The sequence below is a fragment of the Ursus maritimus genome, unplaced genomic scaffold (assembly GCF_017311325.1).
Source record: "Ursus maritimus isolate PB19 unplaced genomic scaffold, ASM1731132v1 scaffold_21, whole genome shotgun sequence".
NCBI lineage: Eukaryota > Metazoa > Chordata > Mammalia > Carnivora > Ursidae > Ursus > Ursus maritimus.
Window position 1 is genome coordinate 27,501,816 of NW_024424564.1, and position 26,740 is coordinate 27,528,555.

The 26,740-nt window shown below is 41.3% G+C and overlaps 2 protein-coding genes and 1 long non-coding RNA gene across 6 annotated transcripts in view; 1 reads left to right on the top strand and 2 right to left on the bottom strand.

Moving 5' to 3' along the window:
* Positions 1–26,740, bottom strand: part of POC1B (POC1 centriolar protein B) — a 98,538-nt gene that overhangs the window by 71,062 nt on the left and 736 nt on the right. The window contains exons 1-3 of one of the 4 annotated variants that reach the window (XM_040637304.1): positions 25,944–26,109; positions 25,196–25,280; positions 2,695–2,866 (exon numbers count right to left, since the gene is read on the bottom strand). In XM_040637304.1, coding sequence (XP_040493238.1) covers positions 2,695–2,866; positions 25,196–25,280; positions 25,944–25,958 — 272 coding nt within the window. In that variant the 5' untranslated portion in view covers positions 25,959–26,109. Of the gene's footprint in view, positions 1–2,694; positions 2,867–25,195; positions 25,281–25,943; positions 26,110–26,740 lie in introns of those variants that run through there. The other 3 variants (XM_040637303.1, XM_040637302.1, XM_040637305.1) reach the window with 3 other exon arrangements.
* Positions 22,475–25,185, bottom strand: GALNT4 (polypeptide N-acetylgalactosaminyltransferase 4). The gene has a single exon (XM_008687671.2). It carries the CDS (start codon positions 24,630–24,632, stop codon positions 22,896–22,898), a length of 1,737 nt encoding a protein of 578 aa, XP_008685893.1. The 5' UTR covers positions 24,633–25,185; the 3' UTR covers positions 22,475–22,895.
* The window catches only part of LOC103660074, a 6,616-nt gene continuing 5,163 nt past the window's right edge, over positions 25,288–26,740 (top strand). The window contains exon 1 of the long non-coding RNA XR_005836702.1: positions 25,288–25,867. This is a non-coding gene — a long non-coding RNA (uncharacterized LOC103660074). The remainder of the gene's footprint in view (positions 25,868–26,740) is intronic.

Sequence of the window (26,740 nt, forward strand, 5' to 3'; positions counted from 1 at the left end):
ATTATACAGTACTTAAAAAAAATAGAACTGTTTCTCTTCTATTAAGCCGTGAGTTTTTTTGAGGACAGGAATGATGATTTATTCATCCCTATGAGACCAGCATCTAGCACAATTATCAGGCATATAAAAAGAACTCAATACATTTTGTTGAATTCCACTGGGAAAGGTCATTACTTAAGGTTCTTAGAGCCATCCCGGCTTATCCCTCCAGTGGTCTGTAGAAAGTAAAAGTGACTGTCATACATTTCCATCACCTGATACATGATATTATACCAGGAGAAACTAAAATTGATATTTAAAAAAAATGGGAAGGAGCATTCAGGGTCTAGTTCAGTGAAGTTTCAAGGGAAGGTTCTATGAGTGGCAGTTAGGAGTATAGTTTGGCTGAATTCAAGAATACAGCCTAGAGAAAACAAAGACAAGACTGCCACCTGCTCTGACCAGGAAGCCAGGAGACAGTCCGACTCATCGGGATCGGCCCTGGTCTTCAGTTCTACACTCCACACTCCAGCAGGCTATCCAGCTGGACTTCTTTCTAAAGGGCCCGCCTCTCGGCTATACTCTGGTGTGACCCCTGGACCCGGTCTCAACAGGAAGCATGTAAGAAACCACAATAGGAGTGCCTCGTGTTTGCTGTGCTGCTGCTTAACTGCTTTGTAGCTCCTCACCTCGCCTTGACATCTGCTCTCTGCCCACACATATTTACGCCCCCTTTCCGCCCACATTCTCTTGACTGCCCAGTATGATGAACTGAGTCCATGCTTGTTCCTACTATTCTCCCCTAGCCTGCCAGTCACCAGGTGTAGTGTCTGCGAGTATGGCCGCCTCCTCCTCTCAGCCCTGTACACACACGCTACTCCTCTCCCCTCCCCACCCTTCCCCCCGCCCCTTGAGGTGGATTCTACCCAATTCTCCTCCTTTTGCACCTGGGCTGGTTGTGACTTACTCTGACCAACAGAATGAGGCAGAAGTGACACTGTGAAGTGTCAGACCTAGCCCTTCAAAGGTCCAGCAGCCTTCATTTTTACTGTCCTAGAACCCAGCTGCCAGGCTGTAAGGAAGTCCTCATCCTGGCACAGAGAGGGCATATGGAGGACCAGGTGCCCCAGCCAACAGCCAGCACCAGGCCGCAGGCATGAGTGAGGTGCTGGACCTGCCGGCTAGTGAAGCTAAGTGAGTAACAGCCAACATCAAATGGGCAGAAGGATCATCCAGATAACCCACACAATTATGGGAAAGGACAGTTACTGTATTAAGCTAAGTTTTGAGGATAAGGTTATACAGCAATAACTGATAGATCAGTCTCCATCCCACTGCCATGAGCCACGAATGCCCTGGCCTCACGATGGTATGATTTAGAAAGAGAAACCAGACACATCTACTCAAGACTAACTGTTGCACTTAGATCAGTCCATACAATTTAATGATTGTGTGCGTTTTGCTTACATACCCTTATATAGTTTATTCACTAAGAGTTCCTTGAATTAGTAATGGGAGACGGAAGCTGTGTTGTAGTGAAGACAGTAGATCCACTAGCCCTAAATCCCCAAAGTTAAGGATTTTAGAAAACACTTTCCCTTTTGGACCCCAAACCAGTCTCCCTTCCTCACAGCTCCCCTGTACATTGCCACCCACAGTGTCATGAGAACACGGTGCTTCTCTTCAGTAGTTTTCGCTACCATCAGGGTATAATGTTCAGATATCTCAGCATGGTGTTTCCCTTGGGTGGTGGCAGAAAACAGAAGTGCCTACTGGCAGGAAAATGCCCTGTGAACTTCCACGTGGGGGTGCCTGAGACTGTCCAGTCATGTACCACGAATCAAATCCTGCCACGAATCAAATAGAGCCAAGACAAATACTCAAATTCTTATTCTCTGAGGTAGTTATGGGAGGAAATGATATACTCTAGCTAAAGAATAAAAGGGGGGAGTATGGGTGAAACCACTGATAACTGCTGATACCAATAGCTGCTGGACATCGTGGACATCGTGGGGCGGGGGAATCACTATGCTGTTCATTCTATTTTCATGTGTGTTTGAAAACATATAATTAAGAGTTCAAAAAAAAAGTTCAAAAGCTTTTTAAAAAATCATGGCTCAATAATTGCTTAAAATAGATAAGCTATCAGCTAGGATTTTAAAAGCCTCTTATAGAGAGGTTTGTTAGGATAGGACTTTACACAAATGCTATGATTTATACATTTGTCAGAAACTTTCCTTAGACAGAAAATAATGAATGATATGCACCAAAGAATCGTCCTGGCACAGGAATTAATAGATATCCAAAGGTCCCCAAAAGATCCACAAATGGGCGATAGTAGGTTAATAAACTATAAATTTCAGTTATATATGTCGATGTGTATCTCTCTGGGGAGGCAATCTGAAGTTTACAATGGATTTATAAAGGGATTGATAACCATCCCCCTACCAAAAAAAAAAAAAAAAAAACCTTAAGCATATTTCCACGGTTAGAAATAGCTTTCAAACAGAAGGGATAATTATGAGGAAAAAAGGATATGAAATAGTTTGCTAACTTTGGAACAAGGGCAACATGTCTTGCATGTGACTCAGACTAAGGGCAGTGCAGGTAACCGGGAGTGCAGGCATTCCCAAGAAGCGCACAAGGACAGCCAGGCTCATTTTCTTTCACATTCCTAAATCCAGAGCATATCAGATATTTCTTTGTTTCTCTTACTTATCAGGAATCCAGAGTCTAACAGTTCTGTCTCGTGAAGCAGATGCCAATAAGTTTCCGAGTGGGGAAAACTGCACGCTGGTTACAACATCCTTGTGACCCACATATCTGAAAGCTCTGGCTTGTGGCTTGCAATTCCATAGCATGAGAAACGTATCCCAAGAAGCAGTAGCTATTAGGAAAGAGAAGAACAAACCACTGATTGTTAAAATGCAAATGTAGGCATGTGTCATTACAATGGGCAGCATATCTTGTAACAAGATGTCCAGGTAACAGAGGGGCTGGAGGTTGTAAGGCTGACCATGTAACAAAAAAAATATTTTTAAAAGTAATCCAAAGCTACATCATTAATGTGCAAGCTTGGCTGAGTCCTATGCAACCACAAGTCAGGAATACTGGCCCCTGCACCTGGTTGGAGCTCAATGATGATTTACTAGAAGGTGGCAGCACAGCATAACACAGTCCGCAGAACTAGGAGAGGTTTTGTCTCTCTCAGGGTGACTGGGAAAGTTACTTAACCTCTGTGTCACAAAGACCGAATGCTTTTCCTGAGAGGGCTGGATGAGATGATTTTTTAAAAACTGTTTATGCGGAGAGAATTTCACACTTAAGAGGAAACATAAGAATAGTATAAAGAAGGTTAATACGCCCTTTGCCAGATCTACCTGTTGTTAATATTATGCCCCATTTGGTTTATAATTGACTCTTATGCTCACTTGTACTCACTCTCTCTCCATATGCAAGCGAGCTCACACGCATGCATACACACACACACACACACACACACACACACACACACAATTTTTCTTTCCTGAGCCATTTAGAAGTAAATACACCATCATGGCATCTTTATTCCTAAATACTTCATTGTGTTTTTCTAAGAATAACAATACTCTCTTACGTGCCCATAGCACTATCAACTTCAGGAAGTTGATTACTGACAATACTTTAATCTACCAATAGTTTTCCAATTCTGTTAACTGACCCAGTGATGTCTTTTATAGCTGGATAACATGATCTTAAAAGTCTCTTTCTGCTCTGACATTCTACAATTAATAAAAGAATTGTATATGTCAAACAAATAGCTTAAGGCTTTAAGGAAATAAAAACAAATGCAACCAATGGTGGAAATAAATGCCTCAAAGAATGAACAAATAAACAAATGAAAGATCAATCTAACTCTTGCCCCCAAGTAAAATTTTATATATGCATGTAGCCCCCAAATTACCCCAATAATAGGAACCAGGTAAATGACAGTCACTATCTAGATTGCAGAATTCTTAGAAAAAATGCAACTTTCTGTTAGAGAAGAGAATATAAGTCACTGAAAACCTTCTAATTTCTTTGGCCACAGATAAAATTCACCTGGACTTAGCCTATGCATTGTTTCCATGTAAAATAGTTACAGTGAATTGTAAAATTTCAGGGTATAATGCAGTATACTATCCCCTTTTTAAAAAAATACAAAAAGTTGATGTTCCACCACAATTCATAAGATTATTAAATATTTACATTAGAGTCTGAATTATCTGGAGGTAATGTAGACAAAACAGGGAAAACAATGAATTATCACATGCATCATACTTAGGACCCATTTGAGTTCTAAAGTATTATGCTGCAAATAAGATCTACAAAAAGAAGTAAGACACAATCCCTTACCTCAAGGAATCACAACATCATAGAGGAGATGGTTCATTAATAATATCATACATTTTCAGAGGACTTTTACAAATTATTCATTCTATTTTCTGTACCTCCCACTCCTTCTTATCTACTGTGCCCACTCCCCCACTGGCAAGTATACTATGTTCTTTGTATTTACCGGTCTGTTTCTTTTTTTGTTTGTTCATTCATTCATTCGTTTTGTTTTTTGGATTCCATATATAAATAAAATCATATGGTATTTGTCTTTATCTGACTTATTTCACTTAGCATTATACTTTTGAAGTCCATTCAGGTTGTCACAAGTGGCAAATTTCATTTTTTTTATATGGCTGAGTAATATACCTCTGTGTGTGTGTGTGTGTGTGTGTGTGTGTGTGTATACATACCACACCTTTATCTACTCATTTATCAATGGACGCTTGAGCTGCTTCCATATCTTGGCTATTGTAAATAATGCTACAGTAAACACAGAGGTGTATATATCATTTTAAATTAGTGTTTTTATTTAGGTAAATACCCAGTAACGGAATTAATGGATCATATATTTCTAATTTTTTAAGGAATCTCCATACTATTTTTCATAGGAGCCGCACAATTTATGATCTCATCAACAGTACATGAGGGTTCCTCTTTCTTCACATCCTCGCCAACATTTATTTCTTGTCTTTTCAATTCTAACCATTCTGATAGGTTTAAAGTGATATCTTGTTGTGGTTTTGATTTGTATTTCCCTCATAATTAGTGATGTTGAGCATCTTTCCCATATGTCTGTTGGCCATCTATATATTTTCTTTGGAAAAAATGTCTATTCAGCTCCTCCACCCATCTTTTAATCAGATTATTTGTTTTTGGGGTGTTGAGTGGGTAAGTTTTTTATATACTTTAGAGCTTAATCCCTTATCATATATATCATTTGCAAATATCTTCTCCCATTCACTAGGTTGCCTTTTTGTTTTGTTGGTGATTTCCTTCACTGTGCAAGAGCTTTTTATTTTGGTGTAGTCCCAATAGTTTATTTTTGCTTTTGTTTTCCTTGCCTGAGGAGACATATGTAGAAAACTGTTGCGAAAGCTGAAGTTAAAGAGATTACTGCCAATGTTTTCTTTTAGGAGTTTTATGGTTTCAGGTCTCACATTTAGGTCTTTAGCCCCTTTTTTTCACTGAAATTGAATTTTTATTCCAAATAACTGTAATGGCTAGAAAGACAACAGATAAAACTGAAAACTATTTGTTTAACTGGGAATTAGTAGTAGTTGGTTTCAGGAGAGCAAATGGCGCCATGACAGCCTGGCACTCTGGTAAAAATAATCCATCTTCTTCTGATACACAATCTGGATGTGCAGCATGTACAGCAGATAACATAGAAAGAAAAAAAGGAGGAAAGAAAAGAAAAAAAAGGGGACAAATCCACAAAATTCCAAACCTCAGAAATCAACATTCATTTAAGCACATAGTAGTGAAGGTTTTTGGTAGCAAAATTTTCATAGCTCTTAAAATGGAAGTCTTCAAAAGTACTTCTTCAAATTCAAAAGCTAAAAACAATGAAGAGAGAAGAGTTACACTGGCTTAAAAGAGCTGCTGTCCATCACAAAGATGACAATCAGTCCTACTTCCAAACATAGTGAGATCTGAGGAACCTGCCAATAGAACGGAGAGGCCACCTGGCAAGCACTGACATCACCGTGAAACAGTTCATTAATAATATCATACATGTTCAGAGGATTTTCATATATTCTTCATTCTTAGTGTCTCGTGGAGTGGTTAGTGATCCTGAGGAAAGGGCTTTTTAAAAAATATTTTATTTATTTATTTGAGAGAGAGAGTATGCACAAGTGGGGAAGGGCAGAGGGAGAGGGAGAAAGAATCTGAAACAGACTCTGCACTGAGCACGGACCCTGAGATCACAACCTGAGCTGAGACAAGAATCCGATGCTTAACCGACTGCGCCACCGAGGCGCCCCTGGAAAGGGTATCTGAGCATAGACTTGAGTGCAGTGAGGAGGGATTCAGGCTGACATGGGGAGGAAGAACGCTCTCTGGGCAGAACAAACCCCACGCATAACTGCACAAGTCAATAATGTATTTGAAAGACTGAGGAACAGCAAAGAGACCAGCATGTCCACTGTGGAGAGCAGAAAATGAGAACAGTGGGGTGAAAGCCGAGAAGAAAGCAGATTCCAGGCAAAGAGCCATGGTAAGATGTGTCTATTTCACGCTAAGTGCAGTGGGAAACCTTTGAAGGATTTTGAGCAAGGGAGGATCTCGTGATCTGAGCTAAGAAAATTACCACTCTTACAGTAAGAAAAGGATGGTCTTTACAAAAAATGATGTTGGGTCAACTGGATATTCATAAGGGGAAAGAATGTATCTTGACTTTTTACATTTTATACTAAACACAAAAATAATTTCAGAAGAGTATAGATCTAAAAATGTGATGGGTAAAATGACACACTTTTAGACTAGAACACAGGAGAATACCTTCATGAGCAATGGGATGGACAGGCAATAAACAGGACATGAAAATGATTAAATTACTAAAATTACTAAAGGAAAAGCAGTAATTTGTACCACACCAAAATTAAGAAACTGTGTTCACTGAAAGATACCACCAAGTGAGTGAAAAGGCAAGCCACAGAGTAGAAGAAGGTATTTGCAATACATATATTCCACACTGAACACAGAATCTGTAAAGAACCCTACAAATCAATAAGAAAGGGCAAGAAAATAGGTAAAGGGCTTAAATAGGCACTTCATAAAGGAAGATATCCAAATGATCAACAAACATATGAAAAGGTGGTCAGTTCCATGAGTCGCTCAGCAAATGCAATGCAATGAATGAGATGGCACTACCCATCCGTCAGAATGACTACAATAAAAAAGATGAATAATACCAAACCTGGACGAGGATGTGGAACAACTGGACCTCACATATAATGCTGAGGGTTATAACCATTTTGTTAAATTGTTTTGATGTTTCTGCTGAAGCTGAATATATACTTACCATTTGACTCAGCAGTTCCACTCCTTGGTATATCCCTGACGGAAACTCTTACGTAGGTTTAGCAAAGGACGAATAATAATGTTTGTGGCAATATGATCCAAAATGGACCAAAACTAGAAATCCAACTAGCCATCAAAGATGGATACATAAACTGTCATGTATTCATACTGTGTACCTTCTGTGTAATGAAGTTTCATGTATATAAAGTTCAAGAAGTAGTAAAACTAATCAATGGGGTTAGAAATCAGTATACTGATTACTGGGGGCAAGAAGGGAGGACAGTGGCTCCAAGAGAGCACAAGGGGGACTGCGGGAAGTACTGGCTCTGGGTGTTGGTTAAATGGGCATGTCACATTGTGAGAATTTATCAAGTTGTCCAGTTTGGTTACATATCTTATACTTCAATAAAATATTAAGAAAAAAAAATTTAAATATCACTCCGATTGCTCTGTGCAGACTATACAGGGGACAAGGAGACAGAATTGAAGAAGGTGGTGGTTTGGACTAAACTGGAGGCCATGGAAGTGGGAGAAGGAGTAAAAATTAAGATACATTTAAAGGTAGGGGCACCTGGGTGGCTCAGTCAGTTAAGTGTTCAACTCATGATTTCAGCTCAGGTCACGACCTCAGGGCTGTGAGATTGAGCCCTTCGTTGGGCTCTGCACTGGGTGTGGAGCCTGCTTAAGATTCTCTCTCTCTCTCTCTCCCTCAGCCTTCCCCCACCCCCAAAAGATATATTTAAAAGTAGAGCCTGTGCAGCTTGCTACTGGATTCAGTGTAAGGAAGAGAAAAAGCAGCAGCAAAGGTGCCAGGGTTTTGGACTGGACACCCAGATGAATCTTGGAGCCATCTAATGAAATTAGAAAAACCAGAAGAGAAGGAGGTTGGTGGTGAGGCAGGATGGAGGAGGAATCAAGAGTTATTTTTTAGGATACAGTGAGTTGGAGATGCCCATTAGACATCCAAGGGGAAATGTCAAGTAGTGGGAGGGGTATACTCACCTAGAGTTCCGGGAGAGATTTTAACTGCACATTGTGATGGCTGAAAGAGCAAACTATAGAATTAGACTCCCTGTGTCAAATCCATGCTATCACTTACCAGCCATGTGTCCTTGGGCAAGTTACTCAGCGTTTCTATGCCCGGGATGTATTAAAATGATACTTGCAATTCACGGCTGGCACTCAGAAAACACTCCAAGGTAGTTATTATTACTATCGCTTTTGTTTTTGTTACTGTTAGCCACAGCAGCAGTCTAGATCAAGGACCGGATACTGGACAGGATCACCCGGGAAGTGAGTCTAGATGAAGAAGAGGATGAAGGTACCTTGAGAGAAGGAAGACCAAAGGAAGGAGCCATAAATGGAATAGGAGGGGACAAGCAGATTTCGCTGTCCAGGAACTCAAGAAGTATTCCAAGAGGGTGACGAGCTGTATCAAATGCTTTAAAGAGACTTAGTAACATTAGGCCTGAAAAGGACCAGCTACATAATTTGTGGGGCCCGATGTAAAACGTAAATGTGGAGGCCCTTGTAGAAAAACTGTTAAGAATTCTAAAACAGTGATAGCAGGACATTAAACCAAGTGTGAGACCTAAATGACTATATAGGTCATACGCCCTTAGAACTGGTCCTGGGGCCTGAGGACCAACTGCTGGTTTGGCAATAAGAACTGTGTCACTGAAGTGGAGGGATCAGAGCTGGAGTGGTATGGGTTGACGAGAAAATGGGAGGGAGGCAGTGGAAAGAGTTAATATATACAACTGATTCTTTAACTCATTGAAGGTTTACAGGGTCCCTAACACTCAGTATGATAAGGGGACCAGGAAAAAACGGTATTATAGGCTGATCATTGTGATGCAACAATTAATGGGGTGAGTGAGGTCAGAGGGATAAGAATAAGAAGCTTAACTGAGCAGGTGACACACGGCAGGGCTTGAGCCTTCACATATCTCATCAGAAAAGGAAAAGAGCATCTTAACCAGAGTGGACGCTCAAAAATTATAAAGTTAGAGCTGATGGCCGCATGCCCACATTAAAGCAGTGCTTGCTGCTCTCATGGGAGGCCCGGTGAAGAGAAGTGAGAGAGCAGAATGAACAAGTGGTTCCTAGGACAGGGACGGCCTAACCTTTGGGCAAGGTGGTACTTCAGAGGCCTATTAATGATGAAATACCAGAAGCAGAGATGTCCCAATTACCACTGTGTGGCTCAGGGTACACTTTGTATTTCTTCCAAATTTTTCGTCCTTACTTCCTTAACCTGATCCCACCAATCTCTCATACCGTGATAATAAGAACTACTTGACTATCGATATCCATGTTGTACAGTGTCGACGTGGAATTTGCTTTCATACATTTCCACTGAGCCCCACCTTATATAAACATTACCACATAATTTAAAATGTCAAAGCTTGTAGCATTCATCATCTGGTCTATTTTGAGATAAAATGTCAAAGGCAGGAAGTTAAGAGAAAAGGTTAACTGGTAAATCCACTCATTTAAAAAAAAACTATTTATATTCTATAACAATAATTCACTGTTTCAAGAAATCCTCGTTAGGACCAAAGAAAAAACAAAGTCAGTGCTCACCAAAGCCAGTGCTGAGTCTCTGGAGGTAACAAGGAACATACTAATGGAGAACATGTTTGCTTTCCGTAATGTCCAAAAGTTACTGTGCCACCCTAAGTAGCAATAACTTTAGTCAACCCAAGATCTCTCACTCCTTGATTTACCCAAAGCTGAAGTTATTTAGAAGTCTGCTCTGTCAGGAATACTGTATCCTAGAAAAAAATGGTATTGCCTCCAATTTTTGAGTTTATTGTTAAATTATCTTACCTTTTCAATTGGTAATATATGTGCATGATATTGGTATTTACCAAAATCTCCTTCCAGATCTTGGCCACCCACTTCCCCTTCCTAGAGGCAACCGATGTCAACCATTTCTGGAGTGCCCTCCTATGTGCTTAAACAAATACATGTGTATTCGCATGTATGTTCTATACAAGTAGTCACAGGTAACTCCTGCCGTTCTGCATTTTGCTTCTGCATCTTCTTCTCTAGCAGCCCACTTAGTACAATGGATTGGAGGTCGTGTTTCACAGTACATAGAACTGTCTTACTCTTTTCCTCCCTAGTTTTGATAAAACTTTATCTTCATAATTTCAAGCTTACAGAACAGATACAAAAGTAGTACAAGAAACTCCCTTGTATCTTCTACCTTAGATTTTTGCTATTGTTGACATTCTATTTGCTTTATACTCTCTCACCAAACACTCTTACACATGCATATTCCTTCTTAACTATTTGAAAGAAAGTTAGAAACGTAATATCTCTTTACTACCAAATACTTCAGTATGCATTTCCTAAGAACAAGGATACTCCACTGACATAAATCATAGTATAGTTAACAAAGTCAGGAAATTAAATGCTATTTAATATATTCTTAATACTTATCCACAATCTATATACAGACCTTGTCAATTTTAGCTATTTTAACCCAGTCCACGGTGTAATTCAAGGATATGCACTGCATTAAGTGCCATGTGTCTTTGGTCTCCTATAACCTGGGAAGATTTCCTAAGTCACTTTTTCTCTTTATTGACAATATTCTCAAAGAATACAGACCTGTTATTTTTGTGGGATGTTTATCAATTTTTTTCCTGATGGTCCTCATGATTGGATTCAGGATATGTATTTTTAATAGGAAATTCCCAAGTTTTATTATGCCCTTATCATATTAGGGTGTATGTGATGTCTGTCTGTCATAATACTGGTGAGATTTACTTTGCTCACTTGGTTTAGGTGATTTTTGCCTAGTAGAGTTAGTATTGTTCCCCTCTGTAATCAGCAAGTTGTTTGTGGGGAGATACTTTAAGACCATCTAAATACCCTATTCCTCAATAAGCTGTCACACACTAATTTTAGCATCCTTAATGCTTTTCTAACTCCTCCTTCTTTAGGTAATTTACCTTCTTTCCATAATTAACCAATTAATTAGAAATTATATTAATAATTTAATGAACTAACATATAATTTGTTAATTTATTGTCTTAAGGAAGAACTTCCCCTTCCTCTATTTTTCTCTTTATTCATTAGCTTATTTTATTAATACGAACTCAGATTATAATGCACAAATTTCATTATTTATTTTGATTCATACTATTCCAAATTTGGCTAGTGAGAGCCCCTTAAACTGGCTTCTGTGACCTTCTCTAATATGTGTCCATCATTCTTGGAGTACTCCCTTCCAGAATCACTTGCCTTCACCCAGCCAGAGTGTCACTGCTTCAGCTACCTGATTGCGGGCTCGCCTTGCATGTTTCTCTCCTTGCCGGGATCATCACAGTTTTGCACTTTCTGTTGCTTAGTGCCTGAAAACAGTTGCCTCATACATTTTGTCTCATTTTCTAGTTGTTTTCAGGCAGGAGGGCAATTTTGGTTACCAATTACCCTGTCCTGACTGGAGATGGAAGTATGCCTTCTTCTTTCTAATAGCTACGTAGTCTTCTCATGTGTAGCTACACCTTAACTTATTTAACCAGTCTACCCTGTTTAGGTTGTGTACAGTCTTGCCCTTTCACAAATGATGCTGTACTGTACAGGTGCCATTTCTGATGTGTGCAAGTACATCACTGTGATCAGTACCCAAAAGAATTATGAATGGGGCAAAGAGTACATGTTTTTAAACTTACAAAAAGGTCTGTGATCACAATATAGTATCTTTCACAACTTTATACATTTGGATTATCCCTCTCAGGCTTTTCCATCCCATATTCAAGAGAGTCCCAATAATTCAGGTCACCTTCATATAGAAATTCTTGAATCTTTCAACTATTTCACAGGTCTTTTATATATTTTGGACCCTGATAATGTCCCCCTTGCACTGCACTGCCAGAAATAAACTCAGGTTTCTACTTTGAGGGCACCATGATTTTGAACTTCCTGTTACATTTCCAGGTTCATGCTTGTCTTTGGGTCACAAAAGAAACTCCAGGCTGCCTTCTTCAAGGAAAAATAAACAAGGACATCTTCTAAGGAAATCCACAAGAAGGAGTTTTCTAAAATTATTTTTAAGAAAAGAAAAAAATATCATTCCCAAGCATACACATCTATAAACTTAGATAAAAGGGAGAAGGCTGCCCAATAAAAAGATAATAATCTAATCTTCACTAGATTAACTTTACTTTTTTTTTTACTAGATAAACTTTAATACCTATCTAATACTTTCGGAATTAGCTTGCGTTCTCCAAGCACCGTGTAATAATATAAATGAGTGATGGCACTAACTGAACATTCCTCTGCCCTGCCTGAGGGACTATTTAACCATGTTTTCCTTCTAGCGGACACTAAGTAATTATCTTACTAGTGTAAGCATGGTCTTAAAGGAGCTGTGGATACTTTAAAAATAATCTCTAGCGATGATAATCTGGAGAAACTTAATTTAACTTATTCAAATTCCACATCTCTATGAGGATGGACAACATGCACCTTGACTGAGTTGTTACTATGGGACAAGTACTTTTAAAGACTTCATAAACATGATTTTATTTAATCCACACGAGGCAGGTAAATATCATTATCCTTCCTGTACAGATGAGGAAAAAAATAAAGCTTAGCAAGGTTAGGTGGGATTTCCCCAAGGTCACGGAGGCAGAAAGTAATGGAGTCCATTTTTAACCCAGTTCTAGCAGACTCTAATGACTGGGTATTTAACTAATAACCCAGTGCTTTGAGAAGCACTGGGCATGTATGGATTATCTCCATTAGAATTACTGGAAACCTTGTTTAAGTGTGTTTCCAGGGGCAGCTGGGTGACTCAGTCAGTAAGTGTTCAACTCTTGGTTTCGGTTCAGGTCATGATCTCAGGGTTGTGAGATTGAGTCCCACAGTGGGCTCTGTGCTCAGTGCTGAGTCTACTTGAGGTTCCCTCCCTCCCCCTACTCACTCCCTCTCTTTAAAATAAATAAATTAATTAATTAAAAAATCTTCTATAAAAAATGTGTATTTCCAGCAAATTAAGCATTATTTAGGGTGAGACCAAGGAATCTGAATTTTTTTTATCACTTTCTCATTTAAGTCTGATGGACATCAAAACTGGAGAAATATGGTGCTCTGCTACTGCCTCTCAGTGCATACGCTAGATTGCTGTAGCACTTAGGATTAATTTTTTGAACTAAAATAGTAAGAGAAACTTTAACAAAGCTACTACACAGATTGCCATCAAGAACCATAATAGAGGGGCGCCTGGGTGGCGCAGTCATTAAGCGTCTGCCTTTGGCTCAGGGCGTGATCCTGGCGTTATAGGATCGAGCCCCACATCAGGCTCCTCCGCTATGAGCCTGCTTCTTCCTCTCCCACTCCCCCTGCTTGTGTTCCCTCTCTCGCTGGCTGTCTATCTCTGTCAAATGAACAAATAAAATCTTAAAAAAAAAAAAAAAGAACCATAATAGAAAAAGAATTTCTGGCAAACTTTTACTATGGTTTCACCATCAGGAAAGCAACTTAAAAATTACAAATTTCATTCTGCTCCTATTCAATAAGAAGAAAGAAAGAAAGAAAGAAAGAAAGAAAGAAAGAAAGAAAGAAAGAAAGAAAGAAAGAAGTTAACTTGTTCTTTACTATCATTTATTCTACGAACAGCCTAAAGGCTAAATAGGGATTGAGTCGATGACAAGTTAACCTTGAAGGAGAAAATGGGAGGGAAGTGACAACTGCAATGTTAAAATTATATGGGGGAGAAATCAGAGCCGGAGATGAACCATGAGAGACTATGGACCCCAGGGAAACAAACTGAGGGCTTCAAAGGGGAGGGAGTAACAGGATGATGGGTATTAAGGAGGGCATGTGTGTGTTACCCATTGGGTGTTATACGTAACTAATGAACCACTGAACACTACATCAAAAACTAATGATGTACTATACAGTGGCTAACAACATAATAAAATAAACAAATAAATAAATGAAAAGTGAACTAAAAAATAAAATTATATAAATTTAAATAAAAACTTCTGAAGTGCAACTCAGATTCTACAAACCACATGACAGTACTTTTAAACTCTTCTAATGTTTAAATAAACTTGAGTGCTGCCCTCTGAGAAGCTAGCCTAATGGAAAAAATGTGGCTCCAGAATCAGACTCCAAAACAGGCCCAGCCAGGCTATAGAGCTTCAGCAAAGTCACTGAACCTTCACCCGTAAAAAGGAATGGAAACACTTCACAGGTTATTGTTTCTTCCCAATCCCCTCTCCTCTGATCCTTCCCAACCCACCCTGTGAAAGACAAGTGCCCACTACCTTCGAAAAGGCTATCAAGTATAAATCTGCCATACTTTATGTTCTGTTTCCCCCAGTCATGACCAGAAGTCGAAGCCTTGAGCCCCTCTGGTCAGCAATCACATGTACTCACTCCCACAGTGCTCTGGACGTCCCCTTAGCTGACCCTAACAGCTCTGCCTTCTCTCCTTTCCAAAAGTTACCACTGGGCCAGAAGAACACCCACTAGATGATCTCCCTTTTACCCACCTCCTCCTCCCTGAAAGTCCCTTCTCCTCAACCACTTACGCTTGATTCTGCTTGGGAACCCCAAGTTCCCCGAAACCCTTCCAAGTGACAATCATTTTCTCTTTCACATTTCACCTACCCAAGGTCACAGTTTTCCTCTCCAACTCCTGATATTATTAGTTCATTCAACAGATATCTCACCCCTACAACACGTAAGGCATTGTGGTGAGGGCAGGGAAAGTCCTAAGTAACAAAATAGTCAAAATCTCTAAATGGGGAGCATACATTCAGAAGAAGAGGAGGAAAACAAGTCAACAACAGGCAAACATTTTAGATTGTGCTAACAGACATGAAAGATAAGTCAGGAAGTCATAATAAGAATTTTGTGTGGGGGTAGAATACTTAATTCAGATGGAGTTATCAGTAGCATTTTAAGTAGAGGCATCAAGGACAAGAAGGAGCCAGCCAAGCAGAGTGAAAAGTGAAGAGCATTTCAGACCAAGGGGTAACCAAAGCCCTTTACTTCCATGCTTCCTCAGCAACTCGTTCAGTGGCCACACCTGGCATTTTGTCATCAGCAGAACCTGAACCCTTCCCAGATCATGAATCGAAAGCCATCATCCTCTGACAACCTGCATTCCTTACAGCATAGTCAAGTAACATCTATCATATGCAGAACTCCAATCCATTGACCTATATTCTCCCCTGAGGCTCTCTTCATTTCTCCCTCCAATTTATAATCTTCATTTCTCTCCTTATTCAATTGATAATCCCTCTCTTACACATATATTCAACCCCTGGACCCTCTCTCCTTCCTTCAAATTTCCCCAGTCAAGTCCCAATCACTTTGTCTTTTCTGGGACTATATCTGTACCAGTGAAAAGGGCTAGACACACTCCCCAAACAGATTGGAAACACTGTAAATTCAGAACCACTAATTTCACATGGATCTTCCATATTGTCCAGCAGTGCCTAATGCTGCAATAGTCCCCTCTCCACTCTCCTAATGACGCGGAGCCTGATGTGGGGCTCGATCTCAAGACCCTGAGATCATGACCTGAGATGCTTGATTGACTGAGCCGCCCAAGTGCCCCTCCTAATGACTATGTAATATCTTCTCCTCTCAATTCAACAATTCTGCCCCACTCTGGACCTTGGCTTTCATGATACCCATGGTTTTTCTCCTATCTTTCTGATTATCCCTTCTTAGATTCTTTTGCCATTTCTTCTTCGGGTCTAGAGGCTGGAGATCTTTAGTACTCAGCCTTGGGCCATTTGCCCTCATTGTTCTATGTTCTTCCCAGGTGACCTCAAATATTCCCATGACTTTGCTAAAATCAAAAACAAATGGAGACGAGACTTGAAAATTCCCTGAGTAGACAAAACCTATTTAGTCATACTAAGATTAATTTAGCTTATTTTGTAAAACTAACTTGACCTGGATCATTTCTTGCTTATGTCCTTGGAAATCATAAGCAAAACTTGAACTGTTTCCCAAGGTAACTGCTGACCAACACCCTATCATTTAAGAGAATTCTAATATTACAAGCCATCAGTGTGAAGAATAAAGTCACTGCTTTCTTACTATAAAAGCTGCTTTATAATGTACCTCTGATCCTCATTCCATGCTTTGAGTTGCTCCTAGTTTGCAAACTGTCTTTATGGTATGCACACAATAAACTTTTACTAATTACTATTTCAGGGATTGCTTGGTTTTACTTGTTATTTCTGAATTTTTGACAACTTTAAATACCATCTTTATGCTAGTAACTCCCATATTTCTCTCTTTCCCAGATCACCACCCTAGTTTGAAGACCATCATCTCCTGCTGTTATTACTAAAATAGCTCCTAATTGATTTCTCTACGAATAGTTCAGTCTCCACGCAGTAGCCACAATGATCTTTTTGAAGTATAAGTCATACCATGCCATTCCCTTACTTAAAACCCCTCAACAACTTTTCACAACTCTCCAAACAAAATCCTAAAACATGGCCTCTTAGTTTCCTGTGGCTGCCATAACAAACTGCCACAAACTTAGAGGCTTAAAACACAGGAAATTTTCTTGTATAGTTCTGAAGGGCAGAAGTACAAAATCAAGGTGTTGCCAGGAATCTCTCTCAAGTTTTAAAGGGGATTCCATTCCTTGCCTGTTCCAGAGTCTGAGGCCTCCAGAAGCTCTTTGGCTCGTGGCTGCATGATTCCAACCCCTGCCTCTGGCTTCTAATGCCTTCTCTTATCTCCTGTGTGTGTCTCTCATAAGAACACTCTTCATTGGATTCAAGGCTCACCAAGCTAATCCAGGATGTTCTCTTTTGGAGATCCTTAACTTATTTACATCTGGAAAGAACTTATTTTTTTTTCCCCCAAATAAGGTTACATTTACAGGTTTCAGGGACATGTTTAAAGTGCCACCATTTGACCCACTCTAGCCTCCAAGAACTCACCTAACTGCCTCTGCCTTCCCCTGCAAACTCATCTCCCAAAGCTCTCTCTCTTCCTTTGTTTACAGGCTCTACCTCTTCTGGTCTTCTTTTAAGTTAATTTTTTAAGTTTGTTTGTATATGTATGTATGTATGTATGTATGTACATATGTATGTATGTAACCTCTACACCCAATGCCAGGTTTGAACTCACAACCCTGAGATCAACAAGTCATATGATCTTTCGGATGAGCCAGCCAAGTGCCTCTGGCCTTCTATTTCCTTGATCAAGGACAAGTTCTTTCCCACCCTTGGTTTTTGCATATGCTATTCTCTCCCCAGTCTTGGCCTAACTTCTCCTTCAGGTCTTGAATTAAATCTAACTCCCACAGAGAACTGTCCCTTAACCCCATAAACTTATGTCACCACTGTTCTTCCTCAAAGCACTCTTCCTTTTCTTCATACCATGAACCTCTTTTCCTGTTTCAAGTTGTACTTGCACATGATTTATGTATTTTCTAGTTAATATTTGTCTCTATCATTGGGCTGTGAATTCTTCATACGCCCTGAAAAAGCACACGTGTTTTGTTCACCTCTGTACGTATACCCAGAGCATAGGCTAGCATCTGGCACACAGTAGCATTACCTAAATAAAGGAGTACTAAATAAATAGAGTACCTCCCATTTCCCCCTTTGAACAAGATTAGATACATGCAAATAAGAGGGTTAGAATAGTGACCACACAGCCAAGGACACCCCTGGCCTGCAGTAGACAACTCTCCCAGGCCACCCTGAGAAAGTGATTGAGCTTGGCACAAAAGGAATAGTAATGTCTGATTATTCGCAAGTTGTAAGGACCTGTCTGCTCTTCAGTTCTGCCTTGGACAACCATATGATTCAGGAGCTCGTTTCACCTTTTATAATAATCCCAACTTTCTGTTCAAAAGGATTGATTGAGGTTTCTCTGAAATTTTAGAAAAAAATTCCAATACAAACTATTTCTACTCACAGCCCAATTCACATATATATCTAGCTTTCTTAATTCTGCTGAATTACAAAATGACTCAAGTATTAGTAAATCCTGCTGGCCTGTTTTAAAGTCTAACAGGCACAGAGGGACTTAGAAATCTTTTCTGGGATACATGAAATTCTCCAGCCTCTTCTTTTTCCCTAAAGTTTTGTATTTGTTGTTTTTGTTTTTTAATAATTGAGATGTAATTCAAATACCATAAATTCACCCTTTTATAGTGTATAATTCAGTGTTTTACCAAAGTTGTACAACCTCTGTCACTATGTAATTCCAGAACATTCGCAGCACACCCCTCCCCCTGCCCCCCGCCAAAAAAAACGAAAAACAAAAAAACCACCCATCCCCGTTAGCAATCATTCTCTACTCCTCCCTCCCCTAGCCCCTGGCAAACACTATGTACTGTCTCTATGATTTTCCCACTCTTTCTTCACTTTCATAAAACTGAAACAGAGATAAAATGATTTGCACGGGGCTGCTGTCAGTAAGACAGCAAAATTATAACATCCATATTTATAGTGACACTTTATATGTAAAAAAACAAAAGATCAGTAAAAATATGTTTAGCTCAACTACACATATTCTAAATGTGGCTATAAGACGTCTTAGCATACTGAATCCCCATTATTCACTTAGAATAGTGATTCACAGGTAGTGTTTCAGGCTGGGGAGAGGCATCGGTGTAGGGCATTAAGCAGAATCACTAAGGAGGAAGACAGATGTGGCTGGTGGACAGGAATTGTACTTAGGATGGGGTGATGCAGAGAGAAGGTTAAGGGAAATGTGAGGTTATGTGGTTTATAGAATAGACACATTTCTTTTTAGCCTAGGGTGCTGAAATTGGTGTTAAGGTGTCCAGGAGCTCACCTGCTCACATAGTGCCTCCAATGGGTCCCAGAGCTCCGGGATCATTTCCTGTTTGTTTATGGGTAGTTAACACATGCATTAATAGTGCTAACACCACTTCGGAATGCTTGTTGGTAAACGACACCTTGCAAAATAATGCAAGAACTTTGACTTTTTAACATTCTGTTTGTATTTTCAAACAAGCAAAACAATTACAAGCTTAACTCACCTGTTACCATCAACAAATGTGTACACAGAAACAATGATCCATGGACTAAAATTATTAGAATCCATTTGCAAAAATAATTGGCCACACATTTTATTTTATGTCTTAATCAATATTGCAAAAACCATTAACAAAAGGGGAAAAAAAGGATAGAAACTGCTTATCACAAAGGAAAAAAATTCATTGTTCCAAAGAGATTAATCTGAAACTCAACATTTTTTGTGCTCATTTAAAAATATGATTAAAATAGCAATTTAAAGGGACAAACAAGTCAAAACTAAGTATTTTATTAATTAAAATTGAGATCTGAAAACCACTAAGATTCTACAACTTAAAAATAACCTCTTGTCTTCAACCTAGAAAAGTTCAATTTGCCAACATATAATGAACATGCAGGAGCCTACCCCTAGGGAAGTAAACACATTTTCTTATACAAACAAGTTATTCTGAGTTACAGAGATCCTGCAGATGACTAGGTTATCATTTGTTTAAAAGATGACTGCTAGAAATGCCTATTTAGACAATCTACTCATAGAATTGGACACTAAATGACAGTGACCATTTAAAATGGAAACCTCTTGTCTACCGAATATTTCATTGAAACTGTTACTAGTATGTAAAGTAACTTAAAAGGTCAACTCTTCATTGTCTACAGCGAAAGAGAGCTTTGGTACCAATAAATTGGAATTAGGAAATAAAAATAAATTTTGTTTGTAATTTTACAGCATGTTTTTGAAATTAAATTGGAAATGCCTATAGATGAAAATACGAAAGTCTCATTCTTCTGTAACTTACACTATCAGGAGGAATGAATAACTGGACCCTCTCAAGTTATTGATATAAATAAAGCGCTATCCTAAAATTCCAAAAAGATTAGTGGGTTACAGCCTGCAATTTAGGCAATAGGTAAACAATTAAGTACTTCGCTTTTCAATGCCCCCTTCACCTTTTGACAGGAGCAGCAAGACACTGGTAATAAAAGTGATTTCAACAAGTACTTCCAGAATACATCAATTTTAGTTTTTCCATTTGATAGTGGGCTAACAAGAACAAAAATAAATAAATAAAAAGAGAAAGAGTAATTTAAATTAAAAAGTAGATAGACTGGGCAAGAGGAGGGGGGGGTTAGGAGAACAACTGCTGTCAAACAACCATTTTTGCAAAATTCAGAGTATTATTATAAATCCTTAAATTACACCCATGACCATGTACATTGCACATGAAATTTGGACAATTCTTTGACAAACTTTAAGGTTGCTAAATAACTTAATGAAAGTTATTAACACACTTTCATTTTAAGAAGCAAAAGAGAAATAAAATATTCAAGATACATAGCACTTTAACTTTTTGAAATGGTTATCCTAAAAGCTTTTCTTAAATTCACATTCTGCAAAGTTCCTTCTCTCCGGTCTTCATGTACACACTGAAAACAACTTTACTTATGCGTACTGCTATCTAATTCTCTATGGAGTATGCATTTTTCATAAATCTAGACCAAAGTGAACTAACTGAGATTTAATTGTAAATTTGGCCTGTGACTTCTGGATAGAAAATTTGTTTTGGAAAATATTTATTTGATTAACCCAAAAGATTTCTGGATATAGCATTGAAATAAAACTAGTAAACATCCAATTTTCTTAAGAAAAAAGTATGCTTACTTCTCAGATAATTTGTTTTGGAAAATATTTATCTGATTAACCCAAAAGATTACTTTTAGAGTTTGAAGAGTAAAGACAAAAACAAAATTGGTTCAACAACTGTCAAAGTAAAATGAATATAAACACTGACCACAACAACTTTCCACTCAATCCAAACTAAACCACTTCAGTTGAGCTCAGCTCACTTAATTATTTTTTAGGGATTTATTTATTTATTTGAGAGAGAGAGAGAGACAAAGACAGAAAAAGAGAGAGTGGAAGGAGGGGCAGGGGGAAAGAGAATCTCAAGCAGACTCCCCACATAGTGCAGAGCCCTATGTGGTGCTCGATCCCATGACCCCCGAGATCACGACCTGAGGTGAAATCAAGAGTCAGACACTTAACCAACTGAGTCACCCACACGACCCTCCACTCACTAATTTTAAAACTGTCCCTCTTTTCCAGCTTCACAACTGGACTGAATGTTGTTCGACCACATTATCTGTGTTAAATGTGAAGAGATAAAAAGTGTTATAAAGACTGCAAGAGTGACTGTAACATGTAATTACAACATTTCAGAGCTGGAAGGGATCTTTGAGATCTAATCTGGCACCCACATTTACAGATGAGAAAACTGAGGCTCAAACAGTCTTTTGGTCAAAGAACAGGACCAAAATCTCATTCCATGGCTGAGCCATCCATCCATCCATCCATCCATCCATCCATTCATCATCCATCCATCCATCCATCCATTCACCCACTTACTGAAAGCTGCCTAAGTGCCAGGCTGGGTGCTCGGTGCTGACAACAGGCTTCAAGGCAGCATTCACCAGTGCCCAGACAGTCCTCTTCCTTGTTTTAAGATGAATCCTTAAATGTCCTAATCAGGAAGAACTCCTAGAAGAATCCCACATTCTTTGTAACACGGGGCCCACTTTCAGTTTCACACATTTCAGTAAACGCAGTTGGGTTTAAGTTCAGAGAGCCAACAACTGTGTTTACTTTAAACGATTAAGCATTAACAAAGGGAAGCACAGTATTGTGAATGAGTCCCTCGCCAGTACATTCATAACTTAAGGAAGTGCAATCAGAAAATGCCCCACACAAAAAAAAGAGTTCACAGAGAGGACAGCTTACAAAATCAGAGCAATATGAGGTATCAAGACAGATCAATGAAGTCTAATAGCTCAAGTTCACCAAGTGTGGAATGTAAATATCTCCCCATTTCATTCAGACGTGGGTATACTTTTCTGAGATGTCTCCATGCTAAAAAAGATCTCCAAATGCACATTCAAATTAAAGCCCTCTTCCAATGAAACATACATCTAAACCAGGCCTTTTTCCTTAAGATCAACTTTCTTTGATTTCTGGTTGATTAAAGGAAAATTAAAATAAAAAAAAAAAACACCTAAATCTTAATGTGCTGGCTAAAAGAAATTCAAATCCTACATACAATCAAAATAGCAACAGCTCCAACCACACATTTATGAATTTTGTTCTTAAAGGGATGGGCAGTGAACTTACCCATCAACATAACTCATCCCTCATTCTGCTTGGACTTTTACATTCTGTAATATTAAGTCTGGCACTTAAATATTCTGTGTATCTCAATTCACAGTCAACTTCTTTAAGGAGAAGAAACCATACTGACAAAGCTCTTAAATAAGACAACCCACCAGTAAGGCACTTTGAGATTAAACAGCAGCTCTCCAGGCACCCACTTTCAGTGTTCTATACCACAATGAAACACAGGTTTCACAGAGCTCTCGCAGATGACCAGTGGGTGACTTCTGATAAAATACAATCTTCGCCGAGGTTCTTTACCGGCCCTTGGACTTCTGGAAGCTCTTGTCAGCTCAGGAAGAAAGCGCCGTGGTGCTCTTCTATTTCTCAAACTTCCAGATCTGATTTTTATCTAGAGCGTCACAAGTTCTCATCTGAACATCAGGCCGACCCTCAGGTGTCCGGAAAGCACTAAGACACAGCCCCGAGTGTGGATGAAAAATGGTCCCATCTTCTTTAAAATGCCAAATAATGTTTGCTGGGATAGGGAACCCATCTTTTGGACAATTTTGCATTCCTACATATTTTTTTTGCTCAGGAACCTCTGCACATAACTCTGTCACAGAGTTAAACCTTATTTCTTTGTTTGAAGTATATTCAAAGAATTGATTGCCTCCTTGACCGTGGCATCCAAACAGGGAAAGGTTAGCTCCTGTGGGGTTGTTGTCAGGAGAATTATAATCTAAACATTCAGAAGAGATTCCCATACTGCGAACAGCTCCATGCCAGCCTGGCCTATCCTCTGGAACGTGTAAATTAGAAAACACGTTTTTCAAATACCAGTCAAAACTCTGGCACTTCAGCCGTTCTCGTAGTAATTTTCTTTCAGAAATATCACCATAAGCTTCTTTCCTTGCTGGAGGGTTTCGATTGTAGAAATGCTCTTTGTACTCGTCCATCCACACTTCCGCTGCCCGAGCAGTATTCTGTAGGAAATTGGGCCGAGCATATGGTGCCCGCTTGGGGAATACATGGCCCACATGGGAACACGGGTGGATCTCCAATTTACCTCCACACTGCCACACCCTAAAAGACAGCTCAAGGTTTTCACCTCCCCACACTTCCATTCCAGTGTCGTATGTTCCAAGGTACTGAAAATATTTCTTGCTGACAGCAAACAGTCCTCCAGCCATGGTAGGTGATCTGATCGGGTCAATTCTCGATTTCCGTCTGTCCCTTTCATGTTTGGGGACAGAATGCCACTGGAAGGTTAAGCGCCAGTCAAATCCACCAATCATGGGCTCCCCAGTCTGCATATAGAATTCAAAAGTATTCCAATCAATGGTGTCTATAACAGGACAAACAACTGTCGTCTCATCTTTACTAATTCTTTCCAATAATGGTTCTAACCAACCAGAATTACACTCACAGTGACAATCCAGGAAAGTGAGGACATCCCCAGTGGCAAACGTGGCCCCAATCAGGCGGGCTCTAACCAGCCCCTCCCGCTTATTTGTTCTAATCAAGCGGACTCTATCAAGATTGCTGATATAAGATTCAAGCTGTGCCTTCAAATAAACTCTGTCACTCAAGTCATCCACTAAGATGATCTCCTTCAAAAGGACCGCAGGAGAAGTTTCTAAAACACTGTGGATGGTGCGGAGCAAAGTCGACCAGGCTTCATTATAGAAAGCAATGATAACAGAGGTGGTGGGAAGTCTCCTATAATCAAACTTCTTGGATTTACACTCATACATTCTTTTATCCTCTATGTGGCGATGCAGGGAAATCCTGTCACTGAGATAAATATTAATGGCATATCTCTCAATAAGTTCTTCTTGCTGCTTCAATTCACCCTCGCTGAGCTGGAGTTTGCTGGCTTTCCCCCACTCCCCAAGTGCATGCGAGTCTGCAGGAGGCTTCTTATAGAGAGGTCGAGACAAATCCTCAGCCTTTTCCCAGGGGTCTGAAAGCTGTTTTGGCCCCCGCTCCCTGGCAAGGTCGGCTGCTGGGGAGGCATGGAAAGTAGAGACCGAGAGTTCCACCAGGATATAGGCCACTGTTAAAAGCGCCAGCAACAGGCAGCTTTTGCCTGCCCAGGTCCACCTCACGGCCATCCGGATCCTCCCAGCTAGGGCGCAGACGCGGCCACCAGAGTCACCACGCAGGAGAAGGGCTGCGGACCCGCAGATTGAGCTCCCGGCTCAGGTAGGAGCGAACTTCGGAGCGGGTCCCTCCTTTGACGCAGACGCTCGGCTCCTTTCCAGCCACGGGGGCTTCCAGGGGTGACCTGAGACCTCTCAGTCCTTGGCCTCCGGCACAGCCCCAACTCCTCTCTCCCCGCTTCCTCCTGCTCTTCTCACAACTTTTCACAAACTCTCTAGCCAACACCCCACCCTCCCTGGGCCCAGGACAAACCCCTCCCCTTCCCACTCACTCCTCCTTGTGGTTAGTTCGCGAAAGTCGTCGGCCAGGCCCAGGCCTGTAGGGACTTTGCGGGGCTGGGATGGGGGAGGGGGGGGTCGGGACCGACGCGACCAAGGTGCCCGAGTCTCCGGGCCGCTCTCAACCTCCACCCAGGTCTTCAGTGGTTCTCCTGCGGCCCAGTGTGGACGGGAGACAAGGTTTCGGACCACTGGACCATTTGCCTCATCACAAAAAAAAAGAGAATAACACTTACCAAGTTGTTTGCCGTTAGGACTAAAGTCCACGGAGGTGATCGCAGCTTTGTGGCCCTTAAAATATCGCTCCAGAGCGGGGTCCTCCTGGGAAGGAAAGTTGTCAAGTTTTGCAAGGAGGTGCAGACCTCGGACGCGGGGGTTCCGGGATCAGGGCGGTCCCCTCCCCCGGAGCCCTGCCTGGGAACGGCCACACTGGCGGCCAGCCTGCGGGGCAAGGGTGCCCTGCGCGAGCACAGGCTCGGACCCCTGCCGGGGGACGCCTAGCGCCGGCTTCCCACGCAGAACCTGCAAAACCCGCCATGGGCGCTTCCCAGAATCGGGCGCGCCCGCGGGGCCACCTGGGCAACTCATTTGAATGCACGTTCCCGGGCCCCGGCCGCTGGCTCGGAGTCACAGGTGCGAGGCGGCGCCCCGGCTTCGGTACTTTTTAAAACCTGCCAGGTGATTCTGACGTAGGCGCTCCACGAAAACCCTCAGAGAATTCTGGGGGCCATAGGGCTGCCCCGGCTCGGTCCGGGGCTCCGGGACGCGGGAAGGAGCGCCCGGGATCTGGCCATAACTCGGCCCCAGTAGCACAGAGTGAGACGTGGACGCCCCGGGGCGAGGGGCGAGGGACGAGGGACTAGCGGCTCAGGACCCGGCTGCGGACGCCGGCCTCCATCTCCCGCCAGGTGCGAGCGCGGCCCCGACCTGACTCCGCAGCCCGCGGCACCAGCTCAGGGGATGCGCCCCCCAGCCCCTCCTTACCAGGGCGGAGGCCATGGGAGGAGCGGTCGTCGCCGGGCTCCAGCCGGCGGGGGAAACCGGGGGAAGGGAGGGGACGGGGTAGGAGGGGGGACCGTGCGGCGCCCGGAACCGTCTGCCCGGAGCGGCGGCGCCTCCCGGTCACTACAACAACGGCGGCCCAGTCAAACCCCGCGCTCCAGGCGTGGCCAGTCGAGCCCCGAGGCGTCGCCGGCGCCAGAGAGAGCGGGGCCGCAGCGGGCTGGCAGGCGGGGCGGCCCGGGGTCAGGTGTGACCACGGACAAAAGCCAACGTTTACTAACACTGGCGCTCCCCGCGGCTTGACATTGTGAAGTAGGGCAGTCACCAGGTTGGAAATGAGACCGCTGGGAGGAAGGGTAATGAGTCTATGATCGATGCAATCGGAGTTCTACTACACGTTAAAGAGACAGCGCCCAGGAATTTGAAGAGGGTCCCCAACAGCTTAATGACGAGGGGAAGGGAGTTTTGATCTGAAGTTGGGCAGCTTGATAATTATTAATATACGCGCAGGAACTAAACCCCTGGAGGACACATTTTAATTTATTTACTCATTGCTTTTCACACAGTACGCTTCGTGGTGTATAGATGCTGGATAAACTGAGTGAACGAACGAATGTTGTTCATCCACTTAATGATTTTCTGTTACGTGTTTCTATTCTCTGCTCATTAGCGTTTGCTTTAGAGCAGTAAACTTACACGGCAGCATGTTTAAAGTCTGTAGGAAGCCTTAGAAAGAAACTTTTTGTTTAAATTATTAGGCCACATAGTAACTATAGCCC

Bases quoted from the DNA above. Each gene is read 5' to 3' on its own strand.
- GALNT4 (XM_008687671.2), bottom strand. From the start codon at position 24,632: ATGGCCGTGAGGTGGACCTGGGCAGGCAAAAGCTGCCTGTTGCTGGCG.